General features: G+C 38.1%; 1 protein-coding gene across 1 annotated transcript; it reads right to left on the reverse strand.

Annotated features, from left to right (window-relative positions):
• Positions 1-3,074: 3,074 nt before the first annotated feature.
• Positions 3,075-8,022, reverse strand: LOC128126844 (uncharacterized). Its single transcript, XM_052764980.1, has 5 exons — positions 7,657-8,022; positions 7,186-7,458; positions 6,205-6,451; positions 4,851-5,173; positions 3,075-3,296 (listed from the first exon to the last, which is right to left on the reverse strand). The coding sequence occupies exons 1-5, from the start codon at positions 8,020-8,022 to the stop codon at positions 3,075-3,077; spliced, it is 1,431 nt and encodes a 476-aa protein (XP_052620940.1).
• Positions 8,023-11,296: the final 3,274 nt, after the last annotated feature.

An 11,296-nucleotide genomic window follows, 5' to 3' on the forward strand; every position in this document is an offset into this window, starting at 1 on the left:
GAGAGTCGAAGAGTGGTAAAGTAGAAGACTATGGTAATCAAAACCCTTATATACGATTTTGTAGAGAGAGAAAAATTGGGAGCAATGATTCCACCTTTATGGGAAACGGCGCCTAAAAAGGTGTGATTAGACAAGAAGCAACCCCGATAAAGTAGCTGATGACGCATGAATGGGTAACGGTTCAAACTCACGCGTATTCCCATACTTATCCCCTTTTTCAAATTTACACTCGATTAGACTTCCTTCTGACTCACCCCTTGTACCTTTAATGGAATCGATATCACCATAATTAACCAAGGCAATATGCTGACCCATGCCTTCGTTTGTAAATAATTGCATTACACCGTTAGGAACCGAAGCTATATATTTATGAATAGCCTGTGAATAACCGAACTAGAATTTTGGAAAATCCAAGATTTTCGTGCAAGATAGTGTCAAAGATAAAGAAATAAATCAAACTATTTGTGGGATTTTGTGATGTCATTTAAGACATAAAGCAGTGGATCCCGGGCACGAATCTCTTCCTTCAAAGTCAAGAAAGACTTCAAAGTACTTGTGTGGATTCCCGTTGAATTACGATCAAGTACTTGTTAAGAAGCATTGAAAGGTATCTTTTATATATAAGGCTATTAAGGGTGGCTTTCGCTTCAATTCAGGTTTCGGTACTTGACATAAGACCGAAATAGAACGAAGTACTTGTGAGACCGATGAGGCCTATTAAACAAGTAGGTTTGGATCATATTCAGTGACTTGTTGACAAAAGTTAATTAGAAATCTCAATGAAAAATAAAATTTGGATCATATTGGAAGAAAAGTCTTGCGAATAGACATTTTCATAAGGATCTCTCAAAATAAAAGGAGATTTCAAGGTACTTCCGCAAAAGTGGTTTCGTTAATTCAAAGGTGAAAGCTAGAACATTAAATTTTTCACCGTTAATGTATTATAGGTATTGAATTTTGGGTTTCACTTAGCATGTAGTGACACGAAACTAAGATCATTAACACAGAAGTTGTGTAACCGTAAACCTCAATGGTAGTGCTGAGAGTCTCAAGGGTTACATTTATGAAATGAATGATGATGGAGAATAAGTTTGAAGTGGTTAAAGAAAAAATGTACCTTTTCTATAAAATTAAAACAAGCAGAAAAACTCTTAACTCAATTTGGAGAAGAGTAAGGTAGCTCATGATTAGAGTGAATTTGACAGCCTAATTGGGAAGACATGATTTCTATTTATCAAGTCATTAAGGCTTCACTCAGAATCTTTGGAGGCTTGGGTCAACATACAGCAGCATGCTTCTAGGGACGCTTAGCTAATGCATAGATAAAGAATTATACATGCACCAACTCCATCATTGAGAATACTCCTTATATACGGATTAGATTAAAACTAAAGTAAATAAAATGAAAGAAAATATTTTTAAATTATGATTTGAATTTCTTAAAAGAAATAAAAACAGAAATGAAAAATACTTTTGGATTTCATAAGATTTTCTGAAAAAGAATTAAAAACAGAAAGAAAAATATTTTTGGATTTTGTGAAAATAAAAGAAAAAACATAAAATAAATTATGAGAAAAAGAGTGTACATACTATACAACCGAAACCAACACTTGGAGATGAGAGACGAACCAAGCTCGATAAGACTGAACCCGAAATAGACCGAGCATTCGGTTCATTTCAGTTCCCATAACAACCGAACCCGAAATGGACCGAGCGTTCGCTCTATTTCTCTTCCAACTTTTATTGAGGCGAGAGTGATTTCGGTACAGATTCAGCTTCCATCATTCCTAGGCCTTGTAGGATTTTATTAAAACTTGCTTCAGGCAAGGCCTTAATAAAGATGTCAGCCAATTGATTAGTGGTTCTTACGAAATGAATTTCTACATTACCATCTTACACATGATCCTTGATAAAGTGATACCTCAGTGCTATGTGATTCGTCTTTGAGTGTCGCACTGGGTTATGACAAATCCTAATTGCAATCTGTGAGTCACAATATAGTGGGATTTTCTTCATGTTCAGGCCATAGTCTCGAAGTTGACTTTGTATCCAAATGACCTGAGATGTGCACGATGTTGCGGCTATGTATTCTGCTTCGGTAGTGGAGAGAGACACACAAGGTTGTTTCTTTGACTGCCAGCTAACTAGTTTGCCATCCAGAAATTGGCATCCTCCAGTGGTAATCTTTTGGTCCAATCCACATCCTCCTAGATCAGCATCTGAGAATGCTTGGACAAAGAACCCTGACTTGGCTGGGTACCATAGACGGAGAGAAGAGGTTCGCTTCAGGTATCGAAAGATATTCTTCACAGCTAGTAGGTGAGGTTTGCGTGGATTAGATTGAAACCTAGCACAATAACAAACATAGAACATTATGTCTGGTCGACTTGCTGTTAGATACATTAGGGACCCTATCATCTGACGATAGAGGGTCATGTCAACAACCGCTTTGTCTAAAGAAGGTGTTAACTTCGTGCCAAACGCCATAGGAACCTTTACTTTTGAATCTCCCATCATTCGAAACTTGGCATGCTAGGTCTTCGTGTAAGCCTCTTGATTAATGAAAATGCCTTCGGTCCCTGTCTAATATTCAAGCCAAGGAAAAAGTTAATAGGACCCATTAAGCTCATTTCAAATTTAGTCTCCATCAACTTCCTAACTTTAGCTGTTAAGCCAGGATCTGTGGAACCGAAGATGATATCGTCAACGTAAATTTGAACCATCATCAGGTGGTCACCCGCTTTCTTACGAAAGAAGGTTGGGTCAACCGGAACTCGTTTAAACTTTGACATTTTGAGAAATCTAGTTAGTGTTTCATACCATGCCCTTGGTGATTACTTGAGGCCATAGACTACCTTGTCCAGAATGTAGCAGTGATCTGTATACTTCTCGTTCACGAAATCTGGTGGTTGCTCTACATACACTGCCTCTTCTAGTTCTCCATTTAAGAAGGCACACTTCACATCCATGTGATATACTTCAAAGTTCTTGTGTGCAGCATAGGCGAGAAAAATGCGAACCGATTCTAGCCTTTCTACTGGAGCGAAGGTCTCTTTGTAATCTATGCATTCTTCTTAACAGTAACCTTTCACAACCAATCTTGCCTTGTTACGAATCATATTTCCTTCCTTGTCCATCTTGTTCCTGAAAACCCACTTTAGTCCAACCACTGAAGCATCCTTTGGTGTCGGAATCAGTCTCCACACTTTATTTCGATCGAACTCATTGAGTTCGTCCTGCATCATCTGTAACCAATCGGAATGATCGAGTGAAGTGTTAATCGTCTCCGGTTCAACCTTGGAGACAAACGAATTAAACATGCAAAATTCCACTTTAGAGAATAGTGCAGTTTGTTTCGCTTTCAGTTGTGATCGTGTGAGTACCTTCTCTGTTGATTTACCAATAATTTGTGTTTGTGGATGATCTTTGGTCCATTTGAATAGAGGAGGGTAATTAGGATCATATGAGAGATCCAGTTCAGCATTCACTTCTTCTTCGAATTCTAACTAAGTTTCATCGTCGTATGAATTTGTATTCTCCCCCTCGAATGATGAAACTTCCTCAACTTCAGGCTCAGAATTCTCCCTCTAGACTTGACTTTCGGTTGGTATTGATGATGATGGACTCTCCCCCTGGAATGGTGAATCTTGGTTATTTGGAAAAGACGAACCCTCCCCCTGAATATATGAACTATCTTTTGTAGGTTCACTTGTGTCAAGATGTTCGGTTGTTATCGGTTATTCATCTATCATTTTCTTTGCAGCATCATCGATTATCTTCTTCAAGTTGTCTACCTTGTTGTCTACAGCTTTGGATTCAGAGTGAATAGCCTTTTTGGTTCATCAAACAGCAGCATGCATTGCTCAAAGAGGTTTGAAATTGGTACCGTAGCTTGACCAGATTTTGGAAATATTTCCTCCATAGAATCTTCGGTTGTCTTCAGTTTCTTGACGTAGTTATCATCGAAGGTGACATAATATGTCTCTTCAATTTTATTTGAACGCTTGTTCAAAACCCTATATGCTTTGGAGTTTAAGGAATAACCCAGAAAGATTCCTTCATCCGCTTTGACGTCAAACTTGTTTCGGTGCTCTTTTGCATTGAAGATAAAGCATCTTGAACCGAACACATGGAAAAACTTTACATTAGGCTTTCGATTATTCAAGATCTCATAAGGAGTGATGGAGAAACATTTGTTGAGATAAGATATGTTATGCGTGTAGCAAGCAGCAGCAATGGCATCAGCCCAGAAATATAGAGGTAGAGAAGCGAAGCTAAGCATGGTTCGTCTGCTTCACACAAAGATCGGTTTCGCCATTTGACAATTCCATTCTGTTGTGGAGTATATGGAGCCGAGAAGTTGTGAGTTGTCCCCTTCTCTATAAGAAAATCTTTAAAGTCTTCGTTCTTGAACTCCAACCCGTTATTGCTTCTTATGTTTCGAACTACCTTTCGTAGTTGAACTTCTATCTGCTTGATAAAGAGTCTAAGCTTGGGAGTGGCCTCTGATTTCTGCCTCAAAAAGAACACCCAGGTAAACCGAGAAAAGTCATACACTATTACAAGTATATACCTGTTACCACCAATGCTCTCGATTGAAGATGGACCACATAGATCAACATGAAGTAATTCTAGCGGTTCAATAATTTTTGTATTGACTCGAGAAGGATGACTCTATTGACTTTGTTTTCCAACACAGCACACAAGTGTTCTTTATCAAACTTCAGAATAGGAAGACCTCGAACATGATCCCCAAGCACTAGCTTGTTGATGTCTTTAAAATTGAGATGGGAGAGTCTTCGGTGCCAAAGCCAGCTTTTGTTTGAATCAGCCTTTGTTAGCAAGCAAACTGCCAGTTTCCCTCGTATGGGATTGAGATTTAGAGGGTACATCTCTCCTTTTCGCTTCGATTTCAGTAGAATATTGTTTGTCTTCTTTTCAATAATCTCCGAGCCATCGTCATCGAACGAAACTTTTAACCCGGTACCAACCACCAGTTGAGGAACACTGATAAGGTTGTGTTGTAAGCCTTTAACATACGCCACCTTTCGTATCGAGAAATCACCATTGGTAATCATACCATAAACTTTGATTGTGCCAAAAGAATTATTACCGTACTTGACACTTCCACCATCTTGAAGGGACCGAAATCCCCTCAGCTCTTCCCTTCTTCCTATCATGTGACGTGAGCAACCATTGTCTATGTACCATTCATCGTCGAACTGCTCGTCACGCATAACCTGCAAAAATTAAGCAAATTTAAGAACCCAAACTTTCTTGGGTCCTTGTGAGCCTTTTACAGAACAGAGAATTGTAAGAGAAACATCAACTAAAAAGGTTCCTTTTATTAAGGTTGTTTCATCTTTTCTTTTTATGGTGAAAAAATTGATTTTATTAGATTTAAGTACTTTCGGTTCAGTTTTTGAATTTGAGAATATGACGTTAGCAGTCTTTCAGTTCTCCACTTTGGGTTCAAACGATGTCTTTTTTTCGTTTTCCAGGACAGAGCTTTCCTTTTCCCTTTCGGTCATTCTGTAAGTAAGAGTGAGAATGAGAAAGATGGGACTTGGAAATAGAATTAAGCTTTCGGTCATTGCTCTTAGTTGGTTGAGAGCTGAAACTACCTTTTCTTCGGTTCTTCTCATTGGTTGGTCTAGGACAAAAACCATCCTTTCAGTTTCTCTCATCTTGAGGACCGAAACTTCTTTTTCGGTTGTCATCCGTCTTAGGACCGAATCTCCTCTTTTGGTTGCTATTCTTTTGTGGACTGAAACTCTGTTTTCGGTTGTTTTGATTATGGATACCGAAACTCTATTTCGATTGTTTTGATTTTGGGGACCAAAACTCTTCTTTCGGTTTTCTTCATTATGTTGAGTGCGAGAAGTTGAGTTTGCTTTTTCTTCTTCCTTTGACTTAGAGGTCTTTTCATAGAGAACATAATTAGGGTTTTGAGATCGCCAAAACTGTTTCCTTTCAGTGAGATTCTTCTTGTATCTCAAATTTCGTCGATGCTTTCTTTCTAACACCTATTTTGGAGTTTTGTGGATGTTGGCCTTTAGCTTCGGTCTTTGAGCATGAGTTTCGCTCTTTAGCGAGAGGTTTCGCTTGACACCATGATCGGTTCGCTTGAAGGAATTTTGGTACCACTTGTGCTTGGCACATCAAAGTGTGTAGGTTTATTAAGTGGTTCTGCTACATACCTACCTTTAACCCTCCATGATGTTTTCTTAGATAGACCTACTGTTTCATCGGCGTTATCAATTGGTGTTGACCAAAAAAACTCATCACAGCCATCAACATTATCTTCTTCTACTAAAGCTGTCAGTTCGGCTGACTGTTGCTGAGTAACTCCTTTAACTGTATAAACTTGATTTGGAGTTGTTTGAACCTTTTGATATACAACAGCCTTTTCCTTGAGGACTTTGGTCTTGTCTTTGGATAAACGAGCGAACTCAACAAAATTTTCAGAAATAAGATTTTTGTTGGTTTCGGGTTCGCTCTTGACAAATTCGGAACAATCCACCTCATTTTCTACAGATATTACACTCATATCATCACCCTCATTGAATTTAGAAGTGTTTTCAATATCAATTTTATTTTCTGAATTCAACTTGGCATTCAAAGAGTCAAATTTCTATATAGTTTCGGTTTTGATTTTTAATCTGTCATTTTCATCCAACAAAATTTTGAGCATGTCCTTATGGTCTTTTGACTTTATGAAGGACTCTATTTTTTCAAGACCAATTTTGTAAGCGGGAGAAATATCATCAGAAGAAACAACATTTTCACAGTTATATGCATCAGCATCGATTTCATCCTCCTTTAACTCAAGGAAGGGTAAAATCATACGATGTATCTTCTTCCCTATATCACAATCAAGATGCAATTGAGTAATGTTGAAATATAATCGTTTAGCAATCAAACAAAAAACGTTCCCTTGTTTTAAATTTGCAAATAAATTGTTTCATCCCTAGATCTAATCAACTCCTTCTCCTTTTGCTCAATCCACATACGCCACTCCTCACTCTTCGATGATACCCTGCTGATTTGATCAGTTAGGTTAGAGTTTGCGACACGAGTTTGAGTTAAACTACCACTTATACTAGAAAATTTAGATTTTAATCCATTTACTTCTTTTTCATAGTTTTTGATGGGTATTTGTAAAGAAACAAGAATAGATTGTACCTTCTTCATCAATTCATCGCATTCGTTGATTTGCTCACTGACAGGTTTCGCTGCAAAACACTTGTCCTCTCGCTCTTTCGCTTCATCTAGTCCCCCATCAGTGGTATAGTCTCTCATTTGTGACACCCCAGAGGTCACCATTAGACACTTTCCTGCAACAACCTCTTCTTTCACCAACAAAGCCCTGCCATGAGTGGGCTTTCTCACTTCTTCATCTTTAGAATCTGTGGACCAAACTTCAACATCGCCGAACTCATCGTCGACAGTATTTCCCTGCAGAATAAGAGCATTCATAGTGTTATTAGATCCATCTTTCTTCTTCTTGATTTCCTCCAATCGTCGTATGAGGTTCGCTTCCTCGTCATCATCATCATTCTTTTCTGACATTTTTCTCAACATATAATTTTTGGCGAAGTGATTTTTTCCTCCACAGTAGTGACAATTAAAACCTGAGTCACCACCATGTTTTACATCCTTCTTTGATTCTTCAGTCTGAGAAACACTCTTCGGTTCCTCCTTCGCTTTCTCGGCACTGTAGCTTCCCTGCCAGTTTTGGTTCTTTTTAGCTGGGAACCTTCTTCTGATGAACTTCTTGGGATTTGACACCATCAAAGCATAATCTTCACTTGTTAGATCATATTCAGAAAGATCTAAATCTTCTTCTTCTTCTTCAGCAACATTCTTTCCTTTGGAGATTATGGCCAAGGACCCCATGCTAGAAACCACGTTCGTTTCTTTAGTCACTGCACTCTCATGTGACTTTAATATTCCCATCAGTTTTGCCAGAGAATAAGCCTTGAATTGTTCGTGTGCCTTCGCAGTAGACACCACAACCATCCATTCGGGTCTAAGTCCATTCATGAATGTGACCTTCTGTTCAATGACTTTCCTTTCAATCTCATGCTTTATCATCTTACTAAGAAGATGATTAAAGCGATCGAAGGTTTGAATAAGCTTCTCTCCGGGCTTATGCTTGAAGTCACCAAATTCTGAGAGCAACAATGTTTGGATTGAATGCTCAAGATCTTCATCCGTAGAATACAATTCCTTCAACCTGTCCCAAATTTCTTTCTCCGTTGTGCATGAGCTTACCAACCAAAATGTGTCTGATTGTAAAGCAAACCTTATCATCCTTAAAGCTTCGATGTTGCACTGAAACTGTTCCTTCTCATCTTGGTGTATGTCTTTCACATCATTGACGAGTGTATTGTACTCCTTTTGAGTTTTAACAATTCTTGAAGTGCTTGAGTGAGCGAATGGACCTACAGTAATCGCCTCCCAGATCAAGTATCCATTGTCTTCTGAACCAATCGCGTAGTTTTCGAAGTTATGCGTCCAGACCTCATAATCTTGAGTATATAATATAGGAATCCTTGTCGTTGATCCTATACTGTTAGAGATATTGATTGGGTTTGTTTGAGAATCTTCCATGGACATGATGATGTTTGTTCAAAAACCTGCTTAAGATCAGACTTGTAAATAATGTTAGGGTAAGATCGACTATTAAAGAGCTACATCAATAGCAGATGACGGCTCTAACAATATCGATCAAAGTGGAAAACCCTAAGATCTTCTTCAACAGAAGAGAAGTGTATGGATTACACAGTCTCCTGCTCTGATACCAATTGATGAGTTGAAAACTCTTAGATTGATTAGATCTTCAACAGGTTAATCAATAAAACAAACAAACAAACAAACAAACATAGAGAACACAAGATGGAATCAAAGTATGGCTTAATGATTCAAGAATAGTCATGCCTCAGCAGAGCTCGATAAAGAACTTCCATTGTAGAGGCGAGCTAGGTTTGTAATACAATAATGAGAATAATAAGTGAAAGTGATTATTACCAAGGATGCATGCATGCACCTTAAATACTAAAACCCTAATAAAAATAAACACGGTTGGACAGGCCCAAACCGGTAACAAAGTTGGGCTAAGGAGCGAGCCACAGACACAACACTTCGGGTCCCAACAACTTTCATACAAACAATGACACTAAAATATTTATGAACTCACCAGCTTTAATGTTGATCTATGCTTTCAAAATAACTTGTATTCTTAGGTCACCAGTAGACAGGTACATCAATGACCAGGTTTTGAGAAGACGGAGCTTTCAAGACTCGTTTTTATTTTGATTACTCATTTTTGGTGTTTTATAAACTATTCACAGAACACACTTGTATTAAATTATATTATTAATGCAATGGATGATGTTGTTGCTTGTTTACTATTATGCATTATTGTGATACTGTACATGACGTCCTCTGCCCTAGAACGTTTCCGCCATTCCGGTTTTAGGGTGTGACACTTTATTAGTTCCAAGCCCTATTCATGCAATAAGTCTCTTAGTAAGTCCTTATTAAGATCTAAAGTGTATTTCTAGTTTGTATGGACATAAAGTTGGAAAATTTACATGATTAGTTGACCTTTGGACTCTAGATCTGTGTTTTGGGGCTATATTGGGAGAGTTCAAGGGCTTAATGGACTAAGACTCACTCTAAAGAGTCTAGGGTTTGGGTTTGCTCCTTTTTGGATGGTTCTTAAGGGTAAAGTTGGAAACTTTACCCTTCTAGACATCATTTTGGATAAGACCTGAGATTTGGAGTCCCCAGATTCGATGGTTGAGAGGTATAAGGGTAAAGTTTAAAACTTATCCTTAGGTTGAATTTTTAGCCAACTCGATGAGTTCATTATTGAACTCAATGAGTTGATGAGATATTTCCTGATCTGTACGGGTGATAGAGAAACTCGACGAGTTGGGTCAACTCAGGACATTGACTTTGACCTTTGACCTTAATCTTTGACCAAGTTTGACCTTTAAGGGGTTTTGGGGCATATTGAGCTGTATTTAAGAAACTGTTTCGATTATAGGGTTGTGTAGAGCAAATATTAGAGTCATGACCTAGTCCACTTCCGTGCAGTATTGAGGTGAGTCTTCGCACCACACTCATGGGTCGAAGGCACCACGACCGACCCATTAATTGATATGAGATGACTAGTATCGGAGGGTGTAATGGTTTGCTATTTGATTTATGTATGGGTTTATGTGAAGACCATGGGAGGAGCCCATGCCACTTAGCAAGACCATGGGGAAGCCCATGGCATGAGGATATAAGACCATGGGGGTAGCCCATGACATTCTATTGAAGACCATGGAGGGAGTCCATGGCAACCTTGTATGTATATGTATGAGCATGACATTATGTGGTTATATGATTTCTATGATTGGGAAACTCACTAAGCTTGTGCTTACAATTTTATTGAATGTTTCAGGTACTTCTATTGATAAGGGAAAGGGCCTAGCTTGATGATGTGTCGTGAATTCTCTAGTGTTTTCACGATTATCTTTTTGTATTGGGAATTAAAAAATAATATGGATATGTATTGGGATTTTTGTATTTCCTATGGATGATTTTTGTGAAATTAAAAGTTTAAAAATCTTCTAAAAATCAGGTCGTTACACTTCATGCTTTTATTATTATTTTTATGATCATGTTTTGTGTGGTAGATGTAATGTTTTATATAATTAAGTCTCCACCTAAGGATAATCACTTTTTATGATTGTCAACTTATTATATTTTCAATAACTATCATATGCCATTTTTCATAACAAAAATCATGTTGAGGAGTAGTTGGTTGAGTTGGTAGTAGGCATCAGCATGGGAGGCATTAGTCATCACTAGCATGAGCCCTAGGTAGGAATAAGTTGAGTGTATTGCTTGGAAGATCAATAACCAGATTCATTTCGATGGTTTTAGTGCCTTAGGTCAGAGAAAGTTGCATAATGAGTTCTTTGGGTTTTTGGAATCTGAGATGGTTGAGAGGTATAAGGGATTTGTCAGAACAAGAGTATCTGAAGGCTTGCTGTCAGATTCATGTTTTTAGAGATGTGTGTGTGGTCCTCGCATCGAAAGGCTCTAGGAAAAGATCTCATTATGGTTGATTGTCCCTTCTGGGAAAACAAAGATAGAGTTCATAGGTACTTGTGTGAATCAAGTTGGATGTCAGTTTGCGGATGGTTAGCTCGTTGAACCGATTGTTATCGTTAGTAAAGTAAGAGTTGTTTTTTTAACGTCAAGGCATGATTGATACAGGTTTGCATGGGTTTTT

This window comes from Lactuca sativa, chromosome 6, assembly GCF_002870075.4.
Source record: "Lactuca sativa cultivar Salinas chromosome 6, Lsat_Salinas_v11, whole genome shotgun sequence".
Lineage (NCBI taxonomy): Eukaryota > Viridiplantae > Streptophyta > Magnoliopsida > Asterales > Asteraceae > Lactuca > Lactuca sativa.

Coding starts and splice junctions, on each gene's coding strand:
- LOC128126844 (XM_052764980.1), bottom strand. CDS start 8,022: ATGGTTGTGGTGTCTACTGCGAAGGCACACGAACAATTCAAGGCTTAT. Junction 7,459..7,656: donor CTGAAGAATCAAAGAAGGAT/GTAAAACATGGT, acceptor CTTATTCTGCAG/GGAAATACTGTCGACGATGA. Junction 3,297..4,850: donor CCATACGAGGGAAACTGGCA/GTTTGCTTGCTA, acceptor TTTGTCTCCAAG/GTTGAACCGGAGACGATTAA.